The sequence below is a fragment of the Lutra lutra genome, chromosome 8, assembly GCF_902655055.1.
Source record: "Lutra lutra chromosome 8, mLutLut1.2, whole genome shotgun sequence".
Lineage (NCBI taxonomy): Eukaryota > Metazoa > Chordata > Mammalia > Carnivora > Mustelidae > Lutra > Lutra lutra.
This window is the reverse complement of record NC_062285.1, coordinates 112,887,370-112,901,465: the sequence shown is the minus strand read 5'-3', so window position 1 is coordinate 112,901,465 and position 14,096 is coordinate 112,887,370. Positions and strand designations below refer to the sequence as shown.

The 14,096-nt window shown below is 33.7% G+C and overlaps 1 protein-coding gene across 4 annotated transcripts in view; it reads left to right on the top strand.

The window, feature by feature from the left end:
• The window catches only part of CEP290 (centrosomal protein 290), a 96,137-nt gene that overhangs the window by 50,730 nt on the left and 31,311 nt on the right, over positions 1-14,096 (top strand). For all 4 annotated transcript variants that reach the window (XM_047739447.1, XM_047739449.1, XM_047739448.1 and 1 more), the window contains 10 exons: positions 220-371; positions 3,617-3,728; positions 4,369-4,824; positions 5,330-5,494; positions 6,660-6,767; positions 6,992-7,126; positions 8,130-8,396; positions 9,023-9,130; positions 9,785-9,984; positions 12,981-13,194. In XM_047739447.1, the coding sequence (XP_047595403.1) occupies positions 220-371; positions 3,617-3,728; positions 4,369-4,824; positions 5,330-5,494; positions 6,660-6,767; positions 6,992-7,126; positions 8,130-8,396; positions 9,023-9,130; positions 9,785-9,984; positions 12,981-13,194 (1,917 nt within the window). The remainder of the gene's footprint in view (positions 1-219; positions 372-3,616; positions 3,729-4,368; positions 4,825-5,329; positions 5,495-6,659; positions 6,768-6,991; positions 7,127-8,129; positions 8,397-9,022; positions 9,131-9,784; positions 9,985-12,980; positions 13,195-14,096) is intronic.

The following is a 14,096-nucleotide window of genomic DNA, read 5'->3' as shown; positions in this document are numbered from 1 at the left end:
TTGGTGGGTTGGTATATAACCAGAGTTGCTATAATCTGTTCCTCAGTCTTTCTCTTTACCCTCTTTAATCTATTCTTAGTATTTCATCACACCTAATTCAGTATGACTTGACTAATGCCAAGTAAAGAGAATAGCAGTATGGATGGTAAAAGCTAAATTGAAAGGGAAAACCTCACCCAAAACTAATAAACCTGAACATTTTTTGTTACTTTTTCTTAGCTTACCAAAATCAATTTGGAAGCACAGAAGGTGGAACAGTTGTTAAGAGATGAATTAGCTGATAGTGTGAGCAAGACAGTAAGTGATGCTGATAGGCAACGGATTCTAGAATTAGAGAAGAGTGAAATGGAGCTAAAAGTTGAAGTGTCAAAGTAAGTTCATGTAAACTTTTCAGTTATTAGATGTGTCTACTCTCATTTGTCTTTAAGAAACCTAGTTACAGTAGTTTGGGATAATACTCTTCTTGGAATTGATACTGATTGTCGTTATTTTTCTTTTTTTGTAAGAACAAGATTACATAAGATTAACAAGATTAATTTTTAACAGGCATAAATAATAATATTGAAGAGGAAATAATGTCCCAAGATTCATATTTCTCATAGTCCAGGAATAGTATTGCAGGAAGAACTGAACTTGGAATTCAGACCCTATGCTGCCCAGTTCTTCCACATAGTGATATTTTTTTGGAGGAAAGTGTGATGGTCATTTAATTTATTTAAACTTAAGTTTCTTATATCTGATAAAGGGTTATACAAAATATATAAAGAAATTATACAACTTAACACCCAAAAAACAAATAATCTAATTAAAAATGGGCAGGAGAAATTAACAGGCATTTCTCTACAGAAGGCATCCAGATGGCCTGTAGACACATGAAAAGATGCTCAGCATCACTCATCATCCAGGAAATGCAAATCAAAGCTACAGTGAGATATCACTTAACACTTCTTAGAATGCTAAAACCAAACCACAAAAAACAAGTATTGGTGAGGATGTGGAAAAAAAGGAACCCTCTTGCACTGTTGGTGGGAATGCAAATGGTGGAAAGCAGTATGGAGGTTCTTCAAAAAGTTGGAAGTAGAACTACCCTATGATTCAGTGATAGCACTACTAGGTATTTACTCCAGAAATACAAAAACACTAATTCAGAGGAATACATGCACCTCCATGTTTATAACAACATTATTTACAATAGCCGAATTATGGAAGCAGTCCATTTATTATTCATTGATAAATGAATGGAGAAAGAAGTGATATTATATTATTATATATATATAATATATATATATATAATATATATATAATAATAATATTATTATATTATTCAGCCATAAAAAATTGCCATCTTGCCGTTTGCAACAACAAGGACAGAGCTAGAGAGTATAATGCTTAGCAAGATAAGTCAGTCACGGGAAGACAAATACCATATGATTTCAGTCATTTGTGGGACTTAAGATACAAAACAAATGAGCAAAAGAAGAAAAAAAGAGAAAGACAAACCCAGAAACAGACTCTTAACTATAGAGAGCAACTGATGGTTGCCAGAGGGGAGTTGGGGGTGGGGGGTGGGTTAAATAAGTGATGAGGATTAAAGAGAGCTTGTGATGAGCACTGGGTGTTGTATGAAGTGTTAAATCACTGTTTGTATACCTGAAACTAGGATAATCACTGTACACCTGAAACTAGGATAACACTGTATATTAGCTATAGTGGAATAAAATACAATAACATAAATATAAACAAAATAAAAGCAAAATTAATATATTAAGAAATTGCCACAGCTACAGCAACTTTAAACAACCACTATCCAGATCAGTCAGCAGCCATCAACACTAAGGGAAAACCCTCCACCAACAAAAAGATTATGGCTTGTTGAGAGCTCAGATGATGGTTGGCATTTTTTAGCAGTAAAATATATTTTTTAATTTTATTTAATAAAATATTTAATTTTATTTAATTTTAAATTATCTAATATTTTATTTAATTTTATTTAATATTTATTTTATTTAATAAAATATAAATAAAATATTTCTTTAGAGAGAGTATGAGCGGGGGGTGGGGGCAGATAGAGAAGAACAGATCTCAAGGGGACCCCGCACTGAGCGTGGAGCCCAATGTGGGACGCAATCTTATGACCCTAAGATCATGATCTGAGCTGAAATTAAGAGTCAAAGATTTAACCAATGAGCTTTCCAGGCACCCCTGCAATAAAATATTTTTTAGTTATAAGAAATAGAATAGATTTTAGTCTACTTTTCTATAAGATTGCTATAAAGGTATGAAAAATTCAGATTTTGCTTCAGTTTGCATTTATTGAGTAGTATGTATTGTGCTAGGTATTAAACATATATTAACTCATGTAATTATGCTTAATAATCCTAAAGTAATATTGTGATTTTTATTTTACATGTGGAAATCGTTTATTCACTTGGAACACAAAATATATGTAAGGAATAAATACTGTGTGCCAAGTAGATGCTGTGTACTTGTTCTCCTGGGTAATTTTTGTCAATTCAGTAGAAAGGTAATAGGAGTCATAAGTTGATCTGTCAAGTACAAGTAATTATTTATAAAAAGGGTTTTATGGCTTGGCCATGACAAAGTTATTTTTTGGACTCTTGATAGCCCTTTGGGAATATCTGTTATTCTCAGCCCCTTTCACTATGAAAAATTCCATTTTGTATTCTTCCTCTTACCTCATCATCCTCTCCTTTTGAAATAAACTAACTTTATAATTATTCATTTTATTATATTTTAATTTTTAAAACTTATGTAACTGGCAGTGTGACTTTCTAATCAATGTGAGGAAACCTGACTTATCTTTCACAGTGAACTAAAATTATTCTTGCCCAGAGTAAAATGCATTTTACTTTACCTCTGTGCTCTTATAATAGTAGTCTTACAGGAAATTTATTATTTACTATCACATTTCCCCCATTTTTTAAATTGTAGTAACCATATAATCTCTCTTTTTCACATTTCTTTTTTTTTTTAAAGATTTTATTTGAAAGAGAAAGAGCACAAACAGTAGGGAGGGACAGAGAGAGAAGCAGACAGTCCCTGCTAACCGGGGGTGGGGGATGGGGGGGGCAAGACCCCAAGACCTGAGCCGAAGGCAGACATGTAACCGACTGAGCCACCCAAGCGCACCCCTCTTTTTCACATTTCTGATAGCTTGTAAATTAAAACATATATTAATCTATCTAGGGAACCCAGGAATTTTAAATTCTGTATTCTTAACTGTACAATTATATCAAATAAACCTACTCAATACCTTACTCTAACTCTGCCAAACTAGGATAATAAGTGCTGTATATGTATGTATATGTATAGTGTGAGATAATTTACTTTAAATTTCTCAGAACATTTTATACAATACTATGTATTATGAATTTTCAGTGGGGAGGGATGTTGGGAATGGAGTTAGATTTTAACAGAGCATGTGTTAACCTCTCCTGGAATTGTATTTCATGAAATAGTTGAGGAAATTTTGCTTTAGTTTTGATATTAAGATGCTGGAAATTAGTGGCTTTTCCCAGAGTCTCGAAATATAAAATACTGGTATTTACTTAGAAAATGTATCTGATTGTTCCTAAAGTATCTTTTCACATCCTAGACTGAGAGAGATTTCTGATATTGCCAAAAGACAAGTTGAAATTCTGAATGCACAGCAACAGACCAGGGAAAAGGAAGTAGAGTCTGTCAGAATGCAACTGTTAGACTATCAGGTAGGTACAGTATTGGCTCTTCTAAACAGCTTTTACTTTTTCCTGAATTCGCATTAGATATTGACTGATTTTACAGTTTTAATCAGAGAATATATCAGACAGAAGCTCCTATGCTTGTTCATTGTAACCTGATTAAGAAAAACTCTTTAATTTAAAATATCATTCATGATACAGAAAAGCATTTAAATACCTACAAATACATTGTGCTCGTTGCTAATCAAAGTTGAGACCTGAGGAGAAATAGGTAAGTCTTTGATAACAATATTTTCTCTTGTATTAATATGTAGCTTTTCACACACATATTCTCCCATTATAAATTTTTTAGGATAAAAAAAATTTTCCACATTAGTGTTAAACCAATATTGTTATTTACATATGGGAGTTGAAAAAATGAGTAAAATGCCAACTGTTATTTAAAGTTAGAAGCCATATTTGGATTTAAACTATGCTTGATTCTGTGGGGTTTTTTTTAACAAGCTTTGATAATTAAAATTTAATTAAAGCTAGGCTAGATTTTTATAGGATCTCATGTACCATACTTCTTAAAATTTTATTTAGTAAGCTGTGTTTTTAAATCCATGATAAGTGTTATTAGAAGAACTTGAACTGACTCTGTAAATATATACTTTTTTTATGTTAGGCGCAATCTGATGAAAAGGCACTGATTGCCAAGTTGCATCAACACATCGTCTCCCTTCAAATTAGTGAGGCCACTGCTCTTGGTAAGTTGGAGTCAGTTACATCTAAACTGCAGAAGACAGAGGCCTGTAATTTGCGCTTAGAGCAGAAACTTGATGAAAAAGAACAGGCTCTCTATTACGCCCGTTTGGAAGGGAGAAACCGGGCAAAACATCTGCGCCAAACAATTCAGTCTCTACGACGACAGTTTAGTGGAGCTTTACCCTTGGCACAACAGGAAAAATTCTCTAAAACAATGATTCAATTACAAAATGACAAACTGAAGATAATGCAAGAGATGAAAAATTCTCAACAAGAGCAGAGAAATATGGAGAACAAAACAATGGAAATGGAGTTAAAGTTAAAGGGCCTGGAAGAGTTAATAAGCACTCTAAAGGATGCCAGGGGAGCCCAAAAGGTAAAACATGGACTTTCAGTTCAGTGTTTCCAAAAGAGTTACGTAGTAATTTTAAGTTCTTAATGTGTAGCTATCTGAAAAATGCTTACTAAATGGCGAAAATTCCAATTATAATTTATTAATGTCAATTTTGTAAGTTAAAAGTTTTGGCTTTTTAAATGTCTATTTGTAAGAATAAAATAGACTCTTCCAAATAATAGTTTTGGTAGAAAGGCTTAGATTGTATACTATTGAAGAACTTTAAACACTCTAGAAAAGTTTATATGTATTAATTAAATAGTAATTTTAGTTATTTGTAAACATATAGAAACATTTGAAGAATGTTATATTAAGATCACGGATATTTTTTAGAAGAGTATGAAAATTCTAAATGAATTTTACTTGTGCCTCAACAAAGGATGATTTTTATCTTATTATAGAATATATATTAATTTCAGTTAAAATTATTAGGATCAATGGAGAAATATTTAAATAGGTAGTGTACCTATTATTTGTAAATGTTTAGGTAATCAATTGGCACATGAAAATAGAAGAACTTCGTCTTCAAGAGCTTAAACTAAATCGAGAATTAGTCAAGGATAAAGAAGAAATAAAATATTTGAATAATATAATTTCTGAATATGAGAATACCATCAGCAGTCTGGAGGAGGAAATTGTGCAGCAAAACAAGGTTTCATTTTATATATATTTTGCTCTTCCATTGCTAAGATATTAAACCTAAGAATATTGCTTGAGCAATTGCATTATTTTTTAATTGAATGTAGCTCCCATTTTTTTATTCTTATACTGTTTATTTTCTAAGGCATTCAAAAAATTGATATTTACTTACGTTGTAATGGTAGTTTTATTTTTTTATTTTTATTTTTTCAAGGTTTTATTTATTTATTTATTTACTTATTTATTTATTTGAGAGAAAGCGAGAGAGAGCATGAGCATAGGGTTTGGGGTGGGGAGGAAGAAGAAGGCTCCCCGCCAAGCAGGGAGCCTGACTCGGGGCTCTATGCCAGGACCTTGGGATCATGACCTGAGCTAAAGGCAGACACTTAACCGACTGAGCCACCCAGGCGCCCCATAATGGTAGTTTTAAACTTAAAAGGAACAATACATAAATTTAGTTGGTAAGTTAATTATTGTTTTAATATTAGTTATTTGACTTTTCACAGGAGTTTCAACTGGCTCTCACTGATGGAGTGTAGAAGGCAGCTTGGTGTAGAATAAAGCACATATACTTTAGAGACAGACAAATTCACCAAGCTCATGCTTGCTTGCCTTAGAAATTATGTTGTTCCTTCCGCCTGGAGTGTTCTTAGCTCAGATACTTGTATTGTTTATGCTTTCATTATTTCCAAGTCTTTGCTCAAATGTCTTACCTTATCAGTGAGGCCTTCACTAGCCACCCAGTATACAATTATAAATCCCTAAGTAGGGATTCCTTTTTCTCCAGCACTTACCATCCTCTAACACATTTATTTATTGACTGTCTTTCCCTCACTAGTATATAATTTCCATGCTGAAATGGAGAAAGGGACTTGATTTTGTTCACTATTATGTTCACATAACCTCGAAGTGCTTAGCACATAGTACATGTCATTAAATGTTATGGTTGGATGGGTGCTTGGAGAGATTGAAATCCTGACTTCTTATCTTCTATCTCTGTGACCTTAGGCAACTTACTTACTTAAATCTCTGACTGTGTTTTCTTTTTCTATAAAATGAGAACATTAAAAAAAAATGAGAACATAGTGACCCCAAAGGGTTGTTGTGAGGATTAAATAAAATGTATATAAACGCTTCTGTTATATGCTTGGTGAGTGTCTCTGTGTGTGTCTGGACAGTTTCATGAAGAAAGGCAGATGGCCTGGGACCAAAGAGAAGTTGAGTTGGAACGTCAACTGGACATTTTTGACCATCAACAAAATGAAATACTAAAAGCAGCACAAAAGGTATGAATGATTAATTCTGTTTGCTACTCTGTAGCCTGACCTACAATGTTAACCAACGAAGTGTTTTCTAAAGTTAGATAGAATTTTAACTGATATTATCTTCTTATATTTCAAATATAAGTGGGGTTTAACCATGTCCTTGTCACACAGTTGTAACAGTATTGTTCTTAATGATGTAACTGGTTTTTTTTTTTTTTTTTTCAAAAAATGGTATTTCTTAATAGTTTGAAGAAGCTACAGGATCAATGCCAGACCCTAGTTTGCCCCTTCCAAATCAACTTGAGATTGCTTTAAGAAAAATTAAGGAGAATGTTCGAATAATCCTAGAAACACGGGCAACTTGTAAATCACTAGAAGAGGTAATTAGAAGAATTTGAATTTTTATTTGTATATTATTGGATATGCTTGTGGAATTTTCTCAGTCCTTGTCAACAGAGGTAAAGCATAGAATTATGAATCTGTTGCTAATTCCAATCTCCTTCTATACTCTACTATAATGTTTTTAATAGCCAGTAAAGAACAGCAGCTATGGCTAATTTGAATTTACTGCCTATTTAATCACTGCTTGTCGCTTTTGGGCACACTGATCAGTAGTAGTAAGCATTATACTTACATTATACTTACAGAAAATAATATAAACTGAAGATGATTTTCATCTAAGACTTTCATCTATGATTTTCATCTGAAGATGGTTTACATCTAAACAAAGTAATTATAAATGCATTTAAAAAAAAAATTTTGCAAGTGAAATTGTCCATTTTTAATCTGTTGAAGAAACCTAAGATTTCTTTCAATAATTGTAAAATTTGACATTTACGTGAACTGCCACTGAGTTACTTAATTTAAAATATCTGTCTTAATCCTATTGAAGAGTAATAATTTTTCCTGTTTTATTTTAATAAGCTAGATATTTTATAATGGTGATTTATTGACTTAGCCCACTGAAGTTCCAATTTTTATATTCAGCTGACTTTTATGGACTACTCTTCTAGGGCCAAAATAAAAGGAATGATTTATTACATTTCCTTTCTAAATCTAGTACCACCACACATTTCTAGTTCTAAAGCTCTAAGAGCCAAATAAAGTACCTTAATTAAATTTTATTTTCATCATAACAGTGAAGTTTATAACACATGTGATAATCTTCTAAATAAATGTAGGTGCAAATAACTGCTGTCCCATGGAAATATAAGAAATATAACCTTATTAATATCAATATAGTATCATCAGTATTAGTACGATGTGGAAAATAAAGTGAAACTCCTTTTTTTGGTTATAATTATTCTCACCAAAATTCAGACGGAAGCCTTTTTAAAAGAAAAAATATACCTTAATAATTTTATTATGATTTGATCATTGCAGAAACTAAAAGAAAAAGAATCTGCTCTACGGTTAGCAGAGCAAAATATTTTGTCAAGAGACCAAGTAATCAATGAACTGAGACTTCGATTGCCTGCCACTGCAGAACGTGAAAAGCTGATAGCTGAACTAGGCAGACGAGAGATAGAGCCAAAGTCACATCATACACTGAAAATTGCTCAGCAGACCATTGCAAATATGCAAGCAAGGTTGAATCAAAAGGAAGAAGTGTTAAAGAAGTATCAACATCTCCTGGAAAAAGCCAGAGAGGTATGTTATTATATTATGCTATGCTATTTTATTTATTAGTCAAATGCCAAATACTATTCTGCTCTGAAGTGGTAGTTCATTTCTTGCTTTCAGATGATTCTATTCAGAATTTTTCCTTTCACGTGATTGGATTACAGATCTGTCAGTAAAACTGGCAGTTTATATATATCTATCTTACTCTCGTGGACTAACTAAACCAAGAATAGCTGTCTTGGTGTAACCATTCTGATTTTGAAAAAAAAATCCGTTGAGTTTATAGGTAAAGATTGTGGCAGTAAGTTAGAATGAAATCCATCACACCAGTAATCAGTGGCAATCCAGTTTGCTAGAACGTTGATGGGAAAATCTAATACTTAAAAAACTTCCTAGAAACAAGTTAAAAGGTGATGGATACATATTATTCTAATATTAAGAATAAATTGTGATTTAAGGCTAGATTTATCAACTTGAACATGTACTAGGGGAATGCATACTGGTGTGTGTGTATGTGTGTGTGTGTATGTGGATATTGTTCCTGATCTCATAAGGATTTTGGAAGAGTAAAGGTAATAAAATATGTAAGATCTTTAGAATGTGTATTTATTTAAGTCATAATTTAAAATGCAGTTTTGATTTGATATAAACAGGAGCAAAGAGAAATTGTTAAGAAACACGAGGAAGACCTTCATATTCTTCATCATAAATTAGAACTACAGTCTGAGAGTTCACTCAGTAAATTCAAACAAACAGCTTGGGTAAGATTCTTTGTTCCACTCTTTATTGATTTTTGAGACCATATAATTGAAAATTTTGCTTTCATGTTTTTGTTTTTATTTTTGGAATAGAAGCCATTCTGCCTTTCTTGTTGGGATAATCTTCTAAAAACACAGGCTTGATCATTTTTCTCCCTACATCCCCATCTTTAGTAGCTCACTGCTGCCTACAAAATCATGTTTATATTCCTTAGCCATGTACTCAACACCTTGCATAAGGTGACGTCAGGCTTTCTTTTCAAGTTGTGTTCATTGTAAGTTTACCAATATCTAACTGCTTTTCATGTTCTGAATTCAGTTCATACTTACTTCCTTTGGTCTTTGTCTTCTGTATGTGTGAAAAGGCCCATCTTTCACCTCCTAACATGCAAATCTTGGCATTCCTGAGTCTTAACTCATGAACCCAATCAACATTTATTGATCCTTCACTTCAGGGAGGTGCTTTGCTCCATGCTGGGAATACAAAGAATAAGATCTCTATTTCCTGGCTTCTTTAAGTCTTCATTGGCTCTTAAATATCATTAAATTTTAGGTTAGATATTATATTTTGATCATCTGAGGAAGCAAATTAAAATTATGGAATTAGTATTGTATTGAGTTGTACATGCTCATGGCTACTTTATTCATTTTTCTTAGGATTTAATAAAACAATCCCCTACTCCAGTTCCAACCAACAAACATTTTATTCGTCTGGCTGAGATGGAACAGACAGTAGCAGAACAAGATGATTCTCTCTCCTCACTTTTGATCAAACTAAAAAAAGTATCTCAAGATTTAGAGAGACAAAAAGAAATCACTGAATTAAAAATCAAAGAATTTGAAAATATCAAGTTACGGTAAGTTTTAGGAACATATTATAAAAATAGGCAAATGGTAATAATGATATAGTGAGGAGAAATGCAAGCATTTGCTGTGTCGTGCACTGTTCTAAAAACTTTATGATCTCATTTTTATCCTCAGGACTATGACATAGGTTATTCTTCCCATTTTTCATATAGGAAGTAGGCCACAGGAATGCTCAGTAACATACCTTAGGAGGAGATGGAAAAGCCATGTTTTGAATCTAGTCAGTATGACCCAAAAGCCAACTCAAAAAAATTCTTGTTCTAGAATCTGATTTTTAACCTCTTTAATCAAAGCATCCATTTCATCTCTATAAAATGGAAATGATAGTTCTTACCCTGGCTCCTTTATGGAGACCAAATGATACTGTGTGTGAGAGTAATTTGAAAATTGTAAAGTATTATATAAATATAAAAACTTTTGTTTACACACCTATAACAGTTTCTGGCGTATAATAGAGATTCAGTAAATATTTCTTGAATGAAAAATTATTTTGTTAATTATAGTGACAATAGATTCATTCTCTGTATTAGATACTCTAAATATTCCTCAACTAATTTATCAGAATATAGATTTTAAAGCTAAAATAGGTCTATAATTTATGTATTTTGTAATCACTGTAAAACTGTTAGGAATGAGAGAGTGTCTGCATTGTTTGAGTGGAGGTCTCCATCCTGGGATTCCCCAGAAGATTTGCATGGGGATCAGTGGTTGAATAAAGACGGCCAGAAGGAAAGTAGCAAGCACAAAGCAGTTTATTAAAGTGAAAGTGGGAGGGGCGTCTGGGTGGCTCAGTGGGTTAAAGCCTCTGCCTTCGGCTCCGGTCTTGATCCCAGGGATCCTGGGATTGAGCCCCGCATCGGGCTCTCTGCTCAGCAGGGAGCCTGCTTCCCTCTCTCTCTCTGCCTACCTCTCTGCCTACTTGTCATCTCTGTCTGTCAAATAAATAAAATCTTTAAAAAAATAAATAAATAAAGTGAAAGTGGGAGAGCGGGCAGGTTCCCCTAGGTTGTTTTGAAATTGGATATTATTGGGTTTCTCTGGGCTTGGAGGTGCTGTGACATAAGTGGGGCGGTCTCTAATGGAGGCTGCTTCCAGTCATTTGGGAAAATCCTCCCGCAGGTTGGGAGGGGGAGTTTTTGACCCTCCAAGGTTTGTACCAGAACCGTCTTGGCAGCCCTTCTCAAGGGGGTGTAGGAGGGGAAGCTGTGCCCACAATACAAATACATTATAGTGAGTCTAGGGGTTACCCTGGCACAGAGGTAGGAGAAGAGAGCACAGGTTCTGTACCTGTGGTTCGTGATTCGCCAGGCCCAAGGCCTTGGAAGCCACAAAATCAGGATTTGAGCTCCCAGGCTTATAATGTATAGCCTTTTTTGTTTTGTTCATTTTTATTACCATGCTTGTCCCAGCTCACGTCTCAGTCATTCCCCTTCAGGGACTGGGAACTCTGCCTGAGGGCATTCTTTCCACAGCTCTTGTCTGGCTTCTACCTAACAGAGCCTGGTAATGGGTATTAAAGAGGGCACAGATTGCATGGAGCACTGGGTTTTATATGCAAACAATGAATCATGGAACACTGCATCAAAAACTAATAATGTGCTGTATGGTGACTAATATAACACAATAAAACAAATAATTTTAAAAACTGTAAAAATTTAAAAAAACAAAAACAAAAACAGAGCTGTCTCTCTGGACCTCAGTTTCTTATCTGAAAAAAATGGGAAAGTTGATCTACTTGACTTTGTAATTCCATTCTAGTTCTGAAGTTCCGCAGTAGAACTTTTTATTCTTAACCTAAGTATCCAGTATGTCTCTGATAAAATTAACACTATTTTTGCTTTATTAAGAAGTTGCCACTTTTAAGAAATTATTCCCTAAAAGAAGAGAATCAGTGGGGTGCCTGGATGGCTCAGTGGGTTAAAGCCTCTGCCTTTGGCTCAGGTGATGATCTCAGGGTCCTGGGATAGAGCCCCGCTACAGGCTCTCTGCTCAGTGGGGAGCCTGCTTCCTTCCTCTTTCTCTGCCTGTCTCTCTGCCTACTTGTGATCTCTGTCAAATGAATAAATAAAAAAAAATCTTAAAAAAAAAAAAGAAAAGAGAATCAGCAATAGTATTTGGTTCTTTTATTATTATTTTTTTCTGAGATAGAAGTGAGAGAGAGAGAGCATACGCCTGTACCCTAGCCGGGGCAGGGTGAGGGGGGTGTGCTAGAGGGGGAGAGAGGAACTTAAGCAGGCTCCACGCCAGGGCAGAGCCTGATATGGGGCTTGATCTCATGATCCTGAGACCATGACCTGAGCGGAAATCAAGAGTCAGAGGCTGACTGAGCCACCCAGGCACCTATTTTGGATCTTTTCACTCTAATTTTCCCCATTATATTAAATTTTATACATGAAATGTTATTTTTGGTGTAGTAAGTTTCTGTCATGTTTTGGTATATGAAATTGCTTGTACTTTTGAATATAATTCCTGGATGCAGAAAGTAATTTGAAATGACCTTGTATATATAAATTTTTGCCATGTGAAGTACTTGAGTCATTTTCTACCTTACCATGTCATGTTAACTAAAATTATTCTTTTATTCTCAGTGTATATATTGACATGTGTATTTTAATGTGTCTTGGAAAATTGTAGATCTTCTTGAGTAAAACCTCCTATTTTCACAGTTTGATTATTTGAGTTAACTTCAGTTTTTGGTACATCTTGTAGGACACAGTATTTAAAGTGCAATTTTGTTCATTGTCTAGACCACAAAATTACTTCACGCAGTCGTTGCCAACAAGAGTTGACAAACTAAAAGGAAAAGTCTATTTTATGTTAAGTTTAAAAGTTAGTTAAGTGAAACAAAGAATTGTTCTTGTTTTGATTTGAGTCAAGACTTAGGTCATAAGATACTTAGAACCAAACATTTGTTCTTTATAAAATTTGTGTCTAAGTGTTAATTGCAGCAACCACTCCCTTAAATACATATGTTTGCTTATGTTAGGCTCCAAGAAGACCATGCGGATGAAGTGAAAAAAGTCAAGGCAGAAGTAGAGGATTTAAGGTGTCTTCTGGCCCACTCACAAAAGGAGTCACAGAGTTTAAAATCTGAACTTCAGGCTCAAAAAGAAGCAAATTCAAGAGCTCCAACAACTACAATGAGAAATCTAGTAGAACGGCTAAAGAGCCAGTTAGCTTTGAAAGAGAAGCAACAAAAAGTGAGTTAAAAGAGAGTATTACCAGCATTTAGGAAATACATGTACTAATAGATTGCTTTTAGAGAAGATTAGTAAAAGATGATAGCATGTATCTCTCTGCTGTAATAAGAAGTATGAGCTTTGTCTTGGGCTGTTAAGCAGAGTTTTTCAAGATATTTCTTTTTAATAGCCATTTGGTGGTGTCACTTTTTTATGTTATCAGTTTGATTTGTGAGTTTTCGATAGGAAATAAGGGGAAATCTTAATCCCATTCTTTTCTCTCCTTTTCTAACTGGATTTTATGCTACTAAGCTATTTTGAACAGTTTGAATAATTGAATAATTTCAAACAATTCTGGGGAGTAGGGGGGAGATATGACAGTGAGGAGGAAAGTTTAAAGAGGAGGTCACAGAGATAGTTTTTTGAGAAGCATTTGGTCAGTGGATTATCTGATGTATTAGTTTTTAAAATTGATCTCAGATTTGATATACTCAGTTGATTTAGAAGATGCTATTTTTCTGTGCTAGCTTATGAAATTTATTGACAAATTTTAAGTCTTTTCTAATCCTATAATTTTCCTTGTCTGTATAAATTCAGTTAATTTCACACAGAAGTATGTACTGAGTAATTCAGATAAATACTTAAACTTGGATAGTGAAACAAAACATTGGTTTTTGTAATATAAATGCCTTAATTTAATGCTATTTCTCAAAACTATTATTGTCAAGGTTTTGAAGTTTCTCACTGTCAGTTTGGGATGAACTGAATGCAGTTACTAAAGGACATTCATTTGGAAAAATTAGGACAGTTAGATTGTGAGTTATGTTTGCTTAAACACATGGTATTTTAGGAAAATTTTTAAAAGTGATGAAGCATATTACATTTTTGTATTACATGTTGCACATATAAAATATTAATTTTTA